General features: G+C 41.4%; 1 protein-coding gene across 1 annotated transcript in view; it reads right to left on the reverse strand.

Moving 5' to 3' along the window:
• Positions 1–15,281, reverse strand: part of PIEZO2 (piezo type mechanosensitive ion channel component 2) — a 190,011-nt gene that overhangs the window by 83,632 nt on the left and 91,098 nt on the right. The window contains exons 20-25 of the mRNA XM_058556541.1: positions 14,957–15,215; positions 11,751–11,933; positions 8,388–8,640; positions 7,274–7,406; positions 5,925–6,072; positions 5,620–5,834 (exon numbers count right to left, since the gene is read on the reverse strand). Coding sequence (XP_058412524.1) covers positions 5,620–5,834; positions 5,925–6,072; positions 7,274–7,406; positions 8,388–8,640; positions 11,751–11,933; positions 14,957–15,215 — 1,191 coding nt within the window. The remainder of the gene's footprint in view (positions 1–5,619; positions 5,835–5,924; positions 6,073–7,273; positions 7,407–8,387; positions 8,641–11,750; positions 11,934–14,956; positions 15,216–15,281) is intronic.

The following is a 15,281-nucleotide window of genomic DNA, read 5'->3' on the forward strand; positions in this document are numbered from 1 at the left end:
AAGTGAAGGAATGGAATACTCTTCCGCTACAAAAGGACACCAGTTTAGGATTAAAAAAAAAACAAAACCTAATTGCCCCTCTGGCACTTAAAGTCAATTCAGTCAATTCTAGGGAATTCTCTATATAAAGTGGATCACTTCAAAGGCAAAAGGTAGGGTAAGAAAATCTAATAATTAAAAAAAATTCCTACGGATGGTGGCCCCAACTAGTAAGTACATTTACAACTAAGAAGTGTATTATTCTGTTGTTTAGGCCATAATTACAATAAATTACTAGGTGAATTTACTAATAAATGTTTTCTTCCAATGTCAATGCTGCTGGTACCATGGCCCAAAGTAAAGCTTGACAAAGAAAAAACAAAATGCATTTCTTACTTAAAAGGACCCATAATTTGGAAGATGTAGGAGAAAGAATTCTGAGAAAAGAACTCCCAATTTTGTTTTGCTACACATCTATAAAGATGGATAATGTATTAACAAAGTTTCGACAACTGGATTTTGGTTCCAGTTCTGTTTATAAGCTACGGGGTTTGTTCCTTAAGCCATCATTTCTCAAGACAGCAACGTCTTTATTTGAAAATCTTCCCTAACTCTGAAAATCTATGACTCTATGATCTAACCTTCCTTTTTTAAACGATGTCCTTAAACATAGAGATGGTAGTCCCTTCTCCTAGTGAATAGGAGACCTGTTCTAGTGAAGAGACCTACAGTGTTGTGCAGTTCATGAATGCTACCGTAAGTTGGAGCAAAAACTTAGCAGAACTAAATTTCACACTAGAAAAATATTTGGAACACATTTTTAAAGAATGATGAGCTATAGGGCCATTTGTTAGTTTGGATAAATGCAGCATTCTGCGTCTTTAACATGGTCGGTACACATTTTAAAAAGGAAATAAAAAGTAAGACTTTTGACTCGGCAAGACCTAGCAGAATCTCCCCTGTGTTTAAAATTAAGAACAATATTGGAAATTTTTTATACAAGCAGTGTATCATTCTTTATGTTGTATTTTGGATTTGTCTTATTAACTTTTAATTTTGTTATTAGAAGAAAACATGTATTATTTTTAAATTGAAAATAGCTATTCTTTAGCTGATAAGATCTAAGGACAAGCCAGGAACGTGTGGGCCTATGTGTCTGGGGAACCTAGGGTCCTTTACGTAGATCTCAACAACTAGACCTCAAAAATATTGCTTGTGAATGTCTCCTCTGTAGAGAAACACAGCCTGGGTACTTGAGGACCTAATGAATTAATTTAACTATATTTGACCATGATCTAGCACTTGACAAGTTATCAACAAAAATATCAGATATTTTACAGAGAGCCCACGTCAATTATCCCTTCCCCCACTCTTTCTAGGCACTGTCTATATTTGCAGAGCATTAGGAAGAACATTATTTTAGCCCTCCAGAAAAATGCCCTTTGATTTTACAGAGACTTGATATGAAAACTGCATGGGAAAGAATTCTTCTACATATATTAAAATTACAGTCAAAGACAGATAAGCTGTGTTGCCTTCTATTCTTTATAAAAGGACCAACCCATGTTTTACTCATTAAAAAAAAATAAACATTTTCCTTCCTACAGTCTTAAAATGTGTCAGCTTGGAATAAGTAATAGTTAATCTGTAGTGCCTCAAGTAATCGTGTTAAATGTAATTAGGGACATTAGGATGTCCAATCCTGGAAGACTTTTTTCTTTGGTGGCCTCTACCTGTTTTATTGCTGCAGCCTACAGACATGCCTTACTCATCTCACAGCACCTACTTACACAGTGGTTTGTAGACTGTAGGCAACTACTGAATGTTCGTGGACTAAATGATGTGCATGAACACAGGAAAACTCATTTATTGGATTAATTATTCAAGATATCAGAGCTTCCTGATGCTCAGTATTCTGACTGGTAGCCATAATTTTCTTCTGTATAGCTTAAAAGACTGCTAATTTATTTCTTCTTTTTTCTTTTCTTGTTTTGAAAAGAATCTAAACAATATGACCATTAATATGAACAATAATGAATTAAATTATCCATAACAATATTCAAAGGAGGAAAAATGAATTTTGGATGTTAAGTAATGGCAGCATGGTTTGAAATGTCAGTAAATTATGTTGCCCCTGACATGCTGGCAACGAAGACAGAAGGTTTGCCAGTCCTAATATATCTTGTATTAAAGATCCAAAAATAAAGATAGGATAATCTGTTGCACTAGGAACGGCCATTAGGTGAGGCTCAATGGTGAGATCCAGTGAGCTGGAAATGGTCTCTGTGGCCACGGCTTTAGCAATTGTCACAGTGTCTTGAGCTCTGAGTGCCACTGTGTGGGCCTTCCCACATGGGGTCGGGTCCATGCTTTATTCACATTGGTGTCATGCCGCTTCTTGTCTGGTCTACTGCCCTGGACACAGTAGGTGCTCAATAAATGTGAAATTGAACTGAATATGCATGACTGCAAGTCACCACAGGAGAAGCCTTCATTCACTCAGTCACTATAACAAATATTTCAGCTCTCTTTCGTTTGGAAGGTGTTTTGTTATGCTGTTAATCTCTTCAAAAGCCTGGTAGAACAGTGTGGTAGATAGAAAAATGCACCCCCCCTTCTGCCCAAAGATGTGCATGTCCTAATCCCCAGAACCTGTGAACATGTCATCCTTACAGGGCAAAGAGGACTCTACAGATGTGATTAAGGATAAGGACCTTGAGATGGGGAGATCGCCTGGGTTATCCAGGTGAGCCCAATCTAATCAGCAAGTCCTCAAAGAGAGAGACTCTTTCTCAGCTGTGGTCAGAGGCAGACGTGACAAGAGAAGAAGGGTCAGAGAGACGCAATGAGAAAAGGACTCAACAACTCTGCTGCTGGTTTTGCAGAAGGAGGAAGAGGCCACCAGCCAAGGAATGCGGGCACCTCTTGAAGCTGGAAAAGTCAAGGAAGTGGATTCTCCCCTAGAGCCTCCAGAAAGGAACAGCCCTCTCAACACCTTGATTGTAGTCTAGTGAGACCTGTGTCAGACTCCTGACCCACCAAATTGTAAGACGATAAATTTGCATTGTTTTAAGCCCTAGGTTTGTGGTAATTTGTTACAGCAGCAATAGGAAACTGACACAAACAGGAAAAGCAAAGCTATTTGGTGATTTGATCTTGCTAAAGCGACTCTCTGTGGCTCCGCCATTGCCATATTTCTGGAAGCACTGATCTCCGTGGGGCTCCCCTGTTAGGACATGGCAAAGATCCCTGCTCTGGGGCTCTGAGCTCTCTTCTGGGATTGGAACCATCAAATCCTTTTCACACTGCACAATGAAATAGTAGATTCTGTCACTTTAAAAAAACCTGCTTGGGGGGCCGGCCTGGTGGCGCAGTGGTTAAGTGCGCGCGTTCCGCTGTGGTGGCCTGGGGTTCGCTGGTTCGGATCCCGGGCGTGCACTGATGCCCTGCTTGTCAAGCCATGCTGTGGCGGCATCCCATATAAAGTAGAGGAAGATGGGCACGGATGTTAGCCCAGGGCCAGTCTTCCTCAGCAAAAAAGAGGAGGATTGGCATCGGATGTTAGCTCAGGGCTGCTCTTCCTCACAAAAAAAAAAAGAAAAATATCTGCTTGGAACCAAATGCGAGATACTTCCCATTGGTGGGTGTGTATCACATAGTAGGTGTGGTGTACAGTAGGTGTAGTATACCATAGGGCCAAGAGGCCTGGGATTGGGATCTGGCCTCACCAATAATTAGCCCAATGACTTTGGAAAGATCACTCTTCTTTATGAGTTTCACCTATCTCAATCTGTAAAATTACACAGTAGGTCTAGAAAGCTTTTTAAGGTCTCTTCTCTGAAATTAAGAGTCTCTATGAGGGCTGGTGGAGAATGCCTATTTCATGCTTTTAAATATTAAAGAAATAGTCAACATTCATCATCCAGCTACCATGGGTGTTGAATTTGGTTTATTTCTCTGAGTTGAGAGATAGCTATAATTACATATTTATAAAGAAAATTATATTTATTCTATTTTAAAGACAACAAATAAGATTCACAACACTATCATGAACAAATTAGAATATTTTTATGAGCAGCTTGTCTTAATCTGAATTATTTTTTTATCATCAGAGATATGTTTACTCTCCCAACATACAGTGTGGAATGGGAGACTTACCAGGCTCTTGGGTGTCTTCTTTATTTAGTTAGTTCTACTAATTCTTTATTTAGTTGTTCTACTTTAGACTCAGGAAAAATTATCCTAATTCAATTTTTCCTTTTAAAATATTTTGCATTGCCACCATTTATTATTCCAAAGCAATAATTCTTATACTGAAATCAGAAAGTCGGAGCCTAAACATTCAGGTGAGAACAGACATTAGCTCCAGCCGTTGTTAGGAGAGATGTGGATTTCCTCATCAGGAATTACATTTGAGTCAGTTTATGTGCCACATAAGTAAAATCCATTTTCCCTACTTTCTATTCACACTTCCAAAAAACGGTGTTAGCCAGACTGATTGACATGTTAGTCATAAAGCTTATCTGTGAATGACTCTTGAGTTATGATAAAAGGGTCAAATTAATGTTAAACACGAAGACCTTGTTAACGATATGTTTATTAAAAAAACCATTCCTCTGACCTCATACGGATACTCCCACCTCCCCTTCTGCAGACCTCACACTCACACCTAACAGCCCTCTCCTGTTTCTAGCAATCTCCCTTGTCTTTCTGTTATCCGCTGTCCCATTCATTGGCTCCTGCATTAACACCAACTTGGTCTCAAGGACTGTTCTGGGTGGAGGTGTGGGGTGGGAAGAAATGCCATCTGGGCTGAGATCTAAATAGTGAGGAGGAAGAAGCACTGTGGTTTGGAGCGGGGAGGCGCGGAGGGAGCAGATGGGCTTTGAGGTGCCTCTGGAGGTCACGGCGCCCTTGGGGAACTGAAGAGGGTCAAGGTCACGGAGAGAAAGACAGCAGCCACCTCCTAGGATCTCACTAGCCCTTTCCCTTCCGAACTTCAGGCTGCTCTACTTAAATACCCACTCCTTTAATCCCCCAACCCATTTTAACTGGCAGCAAGAGGTGTGTTAACGGAGCAGAGTCTTGGAGTCACAGGTCTGCATGCTTCCCTCTCCGTGTGCTGAGACCCTGACGGGGCCAGGAGCTTTCCAAACACCGTTAAACGTAACCCTCACAGCCACCATCTGTGGTGACGCCCCCCATCCCTATATTTTCTTCTACTGGTTAAACAGTCTCTATTTTTTTCATCCACTTCTCATATGACATAGTTTCACATCCTCTCATCCTCTTAATAATGTTCCTAAGATGGTGCTCCAATTCATCTCTGTATCTACAAAGGGTGGAGACAGTCACAACATGAGGACCTAGGTTTGCTCTGATCGTCAAGGCTGTCACCTCCCTTATTCTGAAAACTCTACTTCTACGAATGCATATCGGAATGCGGTGAAAATATTTTTGAGGAATTAGTTCACATTTTGGATTCACATTGAATTTAATATTGATTAAAATCTCTGATTTTTCCTATCTGTGGTGCTGCTCTGCCACACTTCTGCCTGTACCAAAGCACATGGGGTGACTACTCTCTGAGATATATTTGCATTAAAGGGGGCCCATGCCTCCAGCTTCTGAAGACCTTACCTCTCAGTCACACCGGGCAAGATGAAGAACATCCAGAAGTGAATTCCAAACACAAGAATGACCTGGAAAATGACCTTTCCCAATACAGTCTTCCTGAGGTACAGTGCTCGGTCCACCACCATGGTTCCAAACTGAATGAGGACCATCACCAAAAACGGCCCAGGGACCTGGTCCTCGGACAGCGAGGAGGTGATGTCTGCTGCTGCTGAGTGTTTCTGGGAAGGAGACAACAGGTTCAGGCCTGAGGGGCATTTCACAGGACACCATCACTCTTGGATGTCCGGTGGCCTTCACCCCCAACCTACCCCAAAGGCCCAAAAGCCAAAGACGATGATGACGAAGTCGACAGTGTCAGCCAGGAACATGAGCACGTACACATCAGTCACAGCGCTGTAGTCTGGGTGGATGAGGTCGTAGAAGAACTGTCTGATGGGCACGTATATTTGCAGAGTCCTGCAAAACAGAAACCCCCCACTCACTTGCTTCAGGAGGGGCAGGAGGGGAGGAAGGACCAGATACTGCAACCTTTCTGTTCCTCTGCATCGCTCTTTCCAACCATGTCACCCCTCCCTCCATGGGCCTCAGGACAGTCCCACTGGGGGTGGCTCCTGCTCTAACAGAGAGTGCATGTAAGTTCTTTGCCAAGATAGGCCCAAGGGCCCTTTTTGCCAATGGGATCATGGACCTCTTCTCTTGCTTGAAGCATAATAGAGTGGTATAACGCCCTGGAAATGAGGTGCTGGGTTTGTCTCCTGATTCAATTACCCTCTACCTGTGAGACCTTGAGCACCTCTCTGCATTTTCGTTGCTTCTTCTGTAAACCACAGGTAGTAATAAGACCCGAGGCAAGGGGCTGAGGTGAGAATTAAGTGGGAATGTACTAAGGTGCTTAGCCAGAAGTCCTGACCCGAGCCCCAGGTAAACATTAGGGAGCCCCAGCTCCTCCCTTTTTCAGGCCCTGTGCCTCTCCTGTGCCCAGGCATTGCCCTGGGCTTGCTCTCTCCTCAATTACGTGAGCTCCTGGCTCTGGCCTGTCTGTCCAGCCTCTGCCCTATCTTCACTGTGCTCTGGGTTCTGCCTTCAATTCAAGGCCATGTTCAGGTGTGGACAGCCCTCCAGGTCTCGGAGCCCACATTCAGGGCCAGCCTGGATAAGGCTGCACCTCCTCCATCTCCACTTCTAGTCTGCTGCCTGTCTGCGTCCCTGACACCTGGGGGAACCTGTGCATTTTTCTGGAGACTGGCTGTGCGATGTTGGACAAACCATTTTTCTGCCAAGGGCCTTGATTTCCCTTCCCTAGGATGAGAGTTTATTTCTAAGGCCCTTCTAACTTGGACATTGAATTCCTTTTTGTACTGTTGGACTTTACTGTGATAATGCCTAGAATTACATACTGTGAGCCCATGAAATTATTTATCTTGTTCAAAGAGAAAAAGTGTGTTTCTAAATGCAATGGATATAAAAATGAATCATACTTATTAGAAAATGATTTTTAAAAACAATATAATAATGGGTCATTTTATTCTGCCTTAAGCAGATGAAGTCTGTGATACAAGGAGTCACTTCTCTGCTCTTCGCCTCTGGTTTACAAGAAATAATTACACCAGTTCCCCAGCCCAAAAATAAAATACAGGACCCAAACTCATGCACTCACTTCTTTATAGTAAATGCTTTTGCTTTGATTAAATGTTCTTGAAGCTTTTCCATATAAAGCTCTCTTTTGCTTTTTTGCTTAACGCTCAAAACACTACTTCCTTTTTGACTGCTGTTTCGGGTGCTTGTGCTGCCTAGAATTAAAAAGAAACGAAGATGGACTGTGAGTTACGGGTTTGTTGACAAGAATATCGCAGAAGCCCCCAGAGCCCACAACGCAGGAGGACGGCTTGAAACTGTTTTAGAGGGTGAGTGGGCATAGACGCTGTAAGATGGGGACTGAGAATTTAGAATCTGCTGTCTCCACTCTACTGCCGTAGTAAACTCGTTTGTACATGTAGTGCTGGGTCTTTCCTGGGTTGTCACGTAATTTTTGTCCCAGGAAGAAACACATCGCAAGAACAGTTTTTATAGTGCTAAACGGGGTCCTAGGTTGCAGGTTTTCAAGATTGGGTCTATGACCCAGGCCTTTTTTCATGTCCTAATTTCTCTAAGTGTAAAACGAATATGAGATGACCTGCCAACGTCTGCCCGGAAAGTGTACTCTGAAGATGAATACTCAAGTGTTTGGAAAGCTTCAGACAGGAGTACTATACATACAAAAGCCCAATTACTCTGAGTGGAAACTGTAAGGCATGTTTGCTTTCTGACTGTACTCGCTGTTTAGTAAGAAATTAATAACTAGTTGAGGAATTGACTAGATAGTTTTGCTAAAAGTTCCCATCAATTAAATCTAAATAGTCTTTTGAAACAGACTGATTTACAGCAGTCTGGACACACCCGCAGAATCTCTGGGTATGATTTTAAATCTACCGCAATCCCAGGACTCACTAGGTACTAGGCAGTGTGCTGGCTGCTTTTCACAATTATCTGATATCCTTGTCCTGGGGAGGAATCAGACATTTTGAGCAATGATGTGACTGCCCCAGGTCACTTGCACAGCTGAGCCAGGATTTGAACTTGGGTCTCTCTCACTTCGAAGCACTTCTTTTTCACATCACACTATCTATCTCTTTGGTAGCACCCAACCAACTCCCTCTGCCCCAGACCCGATGGCACCAGAAAAACGAGACAGCTAGGGGGTTATTCCAGCCCAGTGACCACATGACGGATACCTCTTTTGGATCTGTTTGAAGAAAAGCTGGACCTATGCGACGTCTGGGAGCTGCTGCCGGAGCGCTTCCTCCGGACAGCCGCCAGCTGCTCTGGGAAGGTCACGTGCACCGACTCCGCGGACGCAGCCAGGTTGATGGATTTCAGAGAATCGGAGGAGGCTCTTCGGCAGTGACTGAAGGAGAGCTCATCATCTGACTCTTCCTTGTCCATGCCACTGTCAGAGACGTCATCTTCATCCCACAAGCCGTGGCACTGAAAGTGGGAAGGGACAGCTCAGACTGCCGTTCCAGGTGTGGGAGCTGGTATTCTGCCCTCCAATATCTCATCCAACGAACTGTCCCCCAAGGTTAGGAAACCAAAAGTAAAACAGGGTGACTGTAGTTGATAACACTGTATTGTATGACTGAAATTAGCTAAGAGAGCAGAACTTAAATGTTTTGGCCACAAAAAAAAAAAAAAGATACATAGGTGAGGTGATGAATGTGTTAATTAACTAGGTGGGGGGCATCCTTTCACAATGTATACATTTATCAAATCACCATGATGTATGCTGTAAATATCTTACAATTTTATTTGTCAATTATACCTCAATAAAGCTGAAATTTAAAAAAAAATATTAGAAACCAGGGCAGGGTAAGGGATTCTAAGAAACCTTATTTCCCATAATTTTATGATAGTCCCAGCAGAGTGGAGATGGGTGGGTGTAGATGATAAAGAGTTTGGCTAATTAATTGAGATGGAGACAGATAATGTTTTGCAGATGGAACAAAGGTGAAATTATAGTCACTTGACTTGTTCCTTGAGTCAAAGCACCTTCCAGAACACATCTCTCCGTGCTTACTACCAGCATTTGAAGTATCAGCAGGTGAATTTAGCCCCACTGCCTATGTTCACCAAATATCTACTTGAGTAATGATGCTGTCCCTCCCCTAGCCTGTAAAGCAAGATGTGGATCCTTGAATCATCCATGGCTGACTTAGAAACAGAGCTGCAAATACTTGACTCAAAAAAAGTTGGCCCACATGTGAGATAGAGATTATGATGCATTCTGCAGAGCCTGGTGTTTGCTTCAAGGAATGGGATAAAAGAGGCTGATAAAGAGGGGAGGAGTGAGGCAGAAGAGGAGGCTGAGAACCAGGGACCTTGCTGGGGTGAGATGCTACCTGGACCACAAGTCACCTTTACGATGACCTTGCTGTTGTTGGACGAAGCTCTCCAATGAGCTCACTGCCTCCTGACTGCTCAGACTGCCAGGCTATGCATTTCTTCCCCAGGACCTCGCCCAATCCCCCCTCTGATGCATACTTCAGAGGATGAGAGCTCCAGCCCAATTTGCCAAAAATCGGTTGCTTAAAAACCAACTCGTAGAATAATCAATTCATCAAAAGACAAAATCACCTAATTTACGGATTATTCTTAAACATTTACTTATAGATATATTATTTTTTAAACATCCATGAACATATTCTTATAAACATAAACATTTTAGATTTTCATAGTGGGATTTTTCAATTTATATCGACTTTCAAAAGTTTTCTCTTTTGCCAACATTTTAACATACTTAGATTCTTTTACTACTTTCTTAGTAGCATATTTATTTGTTTGTGAACTCTTCCAATTATTTATAAAATTTACAGCAATTCATACTAAATAGGAAAGTTTTAACCACCTTTGAAATTTCCCCATTGTTTTAATGGTTTGGTTTTCATAGCAGCATCGTTTAATAGGTTTATTTTTTCAAAAGCTGTAGGTGGTTTTGTCTTCTTACAAAAATATTTGGCATTCCAAAAACTATTTTTCACATCATTAGCCAAAATTTCAGCATAATAGCACCTCAAATAGATTCACCACATATATGAAATTTTCAAAGAAGAAATCAGAGTAAGTATATCAATATGAAACACCAAAATTTTGTTTATTGTATGCTTTAAATATAAAATTGTACCTGTTAAACCATTTAAATATTAATGAAAAAATAGCAAAATGCGTAAAGGTTTAAACAAATTTTTCAAATGACATGAGAAAGGATACAAAAGTTGCAAGAGAATTCTGAAGTGGCCAAATTATACCCTCATGCCTTTTTCTTTTTTTATTGAGGTATAATTAACCTATAACATTATACCATCACGTCTTAAATGCTTAAATTTAAAACTTTAATTTCTAGAAATAAAAAAATAAGGTTAATACATTTATTAATATACTCATAACAAGAATAGCAAATTGGACAAATTCAGGTAATTTATCAGAAGAACTGGAAAATGTAGGCAAATTCCATTTTGGCCAGCTGGTTTCCTTGGATAACATACCTTTGCAAAACACCCCAGTGACCCTGGTAATGCTCCCCCACAATGGAGGGTTAGGGGCTTGGGCACTTCGCAAGGTGATAGAAGAGACAGAGTGAAGATCTTGACCAAGGTGTATGCAGATGAAACCCAGTTTGAAATAGCCCTTGAGCAGGAATGAAGTTGAACACACGGTTACATAGGTAGGCGTGCATGTTTGTGGGTATGTGTATATGCATTAACTTAGGCCAAGCTTGATCTAAAAAGGAACTAATAAAGATATTATTTGATAAAATGAATTAAAAATATTTTATAAAAGGAGACAAGGTTAAAATAAGAGAAGGAAGGTAAGATTGTGACAATAGGCACGTTGGTACATACAATGGATGCTGTGCAATGATTTCTCATTTTTAGAGTTTAGTGGCATATTTACAAGCTTAGCTTATAATTCACATTGTATGAGAAGAAAAAAACCCACACATTGCTCAGGAGGATGACAAGGGTTACTGAGCTTGAGACGGGTCATCCTGCAGGCAGAGCATGTAATGACTGGCTTTCTCAACAGTAAGCTCACAGGGAGAACCACCTGGCTTCACTGGACCACTTAATGTGTGGCCTTTACTAAAGCTAATGTTTCATGACAAGAAATACCCAATCAAAGCAATTCTACCAAAAGAAGGTGGGCAGAAAGTAGAATGGAGATGAAAGGCAATATAATCCACCCCAGACTGTAGCTCTCTGATGCTCTGGCTTAAACCCGGAGTAGAATTTAGTGTGTCAGACATTAAGATACTGCACACCATCCAGGCAATTCCCACATACATGGATTATTTGTGATGTGTTCAATCCAGGGTAGAGATACGGGGAAATTTCCTCTCAGATTTGTTACAAGTTTTATTATTGAGCACACAACGTGGGAGAAAATGTCCACATAACTGTCTGTTAAAAAAAGAAAGAGCACACAAGTAGATGCCACGCACTGGCCCCACAGCCCACCACCAATCCCAGTGTTCAGGCTCTCCACGGACAGGCCGGGGCTGCCGTGGTCAGCATGTGCTGCTCAGTGCTAACGTGCAGTACCTTCAAAATTGATCGATGGAAGAACAGAGCCAGGAGCTGAATGAGATCATAAAGGACATAACCTTCTTTCTTTTCCACTCCTATGATATTAGGTGGGTGGTAAGGTTTATCTTTGTGCAATTCCACATTCTTGTTCCAGGGAAAGAACCCAAATTGGAAGAAATACTTGACCACAATGGCCACCTACAAACAGAGGACAGAAATTAAAAAGAAAATTACTCCTTTCAAGAAGAGTTATATATGAGAAACAGTGATATGAAAATTTAAGAAAAAGATCATTTCACAGGTTTGATGACAAGAATGCACACGGTTATGTGGAGTAATAACATTACCACTCTCACAGTTTACTGATTTCAGAACAAGCACCACATCTTACTCGCGCAGGGGCCTCCCACTGCAATGTATTCCACCGCGAGAGCCTTCAGTGTATGAGCGCCAGCAGGCTGTTCAGGACACTGCTCAAATGATTTCCTCTATTTTTGAAGAGTTGGCTAATTTATACTGATTTAATCAGGTATTTATAAAATTATTCAGCTATGAAAAAATGATAATTAGGACAAACTGGTAGAGAAAGATGTTTACATTTTCCATATTGCTTTAATTTGTCATCTTTATAAGCATATCACACAGTTTTGATGTACACAGTTTTCACTTTCCTCCAGTCTCTTTCTTCTCACCACTTTATTGCTCACTAGAAGCTCTCCTCAAGAAGAAATAAACATAAACGAAACAAACTGGCCAGTTGTGCTAGTAACTGGTCCAGGGTATAAATGTTGTAGAGAAGTGGTAAGCTGAGACAGAAGGACAAACGGGAAAATCTGTGAGTTTCATGGAAGCAGACCTCTGATGTCTAGATCATCTGGAATTAATTGCAATATACACAATTCATCAATAAAAACACTTTAAATAAAGTCTTCTCTTGAGCTAGAGTCTCCCTTTAGCTTTTCTTCTCTCTCTTCTCTTTTACACAATCAAGCTTCTACAAAGAACAGTCCTGTGTTTCTCATCTTGGTGAAGCGCATCCCCACATACCGAAGCCACAGCAAAAACCTGGAGATCATCCTTGCCTCTCCCCTTCTCCCTCACACCCCAGCCAGCTTCAGTCAATCACTAAAACTCTTCTCATCTACCCACCCCTCTTCAACCTCATTGCCTTCAAGTTCAGACCTTATTATTTCTCACTCAGACAGTTAAAATAGTTTCCTGGCTGGTCTCCATGCCTCCACTTTCATTCTGTATAAAAACTTGCTAAAACACAAACCTGATGGAGTCACACCCTTGTTCAAATCTTTCAATACCAGGGGATAAAGTCCTGACATAAACCCTGTGGACAGTCCCAAGCCCCTTCTGCTGTGCTCTCCACGCACAGCCTGCCTTTCAACCATCATAAGCCACCTGCCATTCTTGGCACGTGCCAGGTTGTCTTATGTCTTACTTTGTTTCTTTGCAATGACCAGAGGTCACTGCTCTTCATCCTTTGGTGAACTTACACTCATCTCTCAAGACTCAGTTCTAAGTGCTTCCACTGAGGAGTCGCCGTGATAACCTCTCCACCCCAGCCAGCTGCATAGGGCACGACATCCGTGTAACTCTTGCAAAGTCTCTAATGCCTCTCCCCTTCTCCCTTTGTATTGTATTGTAGGGCAATTCTTTGTTTACATCATATCTGTTTGCCACATTAGTCTGTGAGACATTGTGAAACATAAATATCTTTTTTGGTTTTTTTTCCCACTTATTTTTGGATTCTCATGCCTAGCATAGTTCTCAGGTTTTGGCACTTCATGCAAGTTGTAGAGTTAATTGACATAAACTTAATTTCCTACTTCTTCACTCCTCAGTGTGACAGAGAAAATGGAAAGCCCCACTTTAACTTAACCAGGAAGATTTTATTTTTAAGATGAAAGCTCTATAAGCATCTCTTTTCCCCTTCGTCCACTCCTAGGAAGAAACTCCCTCATACGGAGGTGGTACAGAATGTACCCAGTCCCTAAATAGGAGTCATGTCTTGGGTCATGAAGTGATGTAATGGAAGCAATATTTAAGATTAAGTATTTTGACAAGATTGTGATAGACAGGCTAATTAAAGTAATAGATATGTATTTGGCTTTACATCTTTTATTTTTATTATGCAAATAAGATACATGATATGAGTACTCTGAGTACTTTTAAGATGATTTAATATATAACTTTATTTTAATTTTACTGTTGAATTATTTATAAAGATTTATTATTTACAAAATTTCTAGACTGTGCACATCCATCACGAGTACTATCCTTTAAGAAGCAATTACAGTACTACTGTAAATGAATATTTTTCCTTATGAGCCAGGTAAGAAAATTCACCTTCTTCACAAACCTGAGAACACAAGAACCATGATGACCCAAGGCACAAAGTCTCAGAGCTTCCCTTTTCCCAGTTTATGGTTGCCATGGGAATTTGTGATCTTGTATATATTTAACAGGGCCGGAGAGAAAAGCACGTCCAAACAACTGGGCAGAGTGTCTCTCATCCCCTCATGTGTGATGAAAACGGGTGGCAATTCCCCCTTTCTGTCATTCAGGTTGTTAAGTGGGTGCTTATATGACTTTGGGTTTTTTTTTTTTTATTGATGTTTTAATGGTTTCTAACATTGTGAAATTTTGGGTTGTACATTTTTGTTTGTCCATCACCATATATATATGACTCCCTTCACCCCTTGTGCCCAACTCCCACCCCCTGACTTTGGGTTTTGACATGTGGAAACTGGCTCCTAGGTTTAAAAATGGGAAATACATGTGTTGCATCAAACAATATTCTAAGTGCTTACTGTACTGTTAATTCAGTGTCCATTCACTGAACACCCACTGGTGCCAGGCACTAGCTTGTTTCTGTGTAACACTTATTATCTTAGTGGTCAATGTCATAGGGCTTCAAAAACCTACTCTGTCACTTGCCAGTTGGGTAACTTTGGGCCAATTATTTAATCTTACTAAAGCTGTTTCTTTATCTGTTAAACAGAATGATATTAGCACCTCTCTTGTGTGAGGTGTGTAATGTGAAAAGACGTATACAAATACTAGCACGAGATAACAGTTAGTTATACTCATTGGTCTGTCTGAGAGTATCCATCCAGCTGACTGTTCTGTGTGAACTGCCTGGGAGTTTGGCAGGCCCACCTAGAGCAACTGCCCGAGGCGATTTGCAGGAAGGTTCCACGCAGGCCTACCTCTGTGTAGACAATGGCCATCATCCAGAACCGTTTGCTGGGCCTAGGGACAGACAGCATGGCCCAGAGGAAGATCAGAATGGGAAGCACCAGGGTGATCATGGAGGCAGAGACCATGTGGTTGAGGATGATCACGAAATAGCACACCATTTCTGAGCGGGCCACCAGCGTGTTGTACATGGCATAGAACAGCAGCAAGAACCGGGGCTGGCCAACGTAGAATTTCTCCGACTCCTCGAGCTCATCGTCATGGAACATCCTGTTAGAGTACACAACACGACAATAACTTTGTGCTTAATTTCTCCAAATGACTGATATCCATTTT

The sequence above is a fragment of the Diceros bicornis genome, chromosome 16 (assembly GCF_020826845.1).
Source record: "Diceros bicornis minor isolate mBicDic1 chromosome 16, mDicBic1.mat.cur, whole genome shotgun sequence".
Lineage (NCBI taxonomy): Eukaryota > Metazoa > Chordata > Mammalia > Perissodactyla > Rhinocerotidae > Diceros > Diceros bicornis.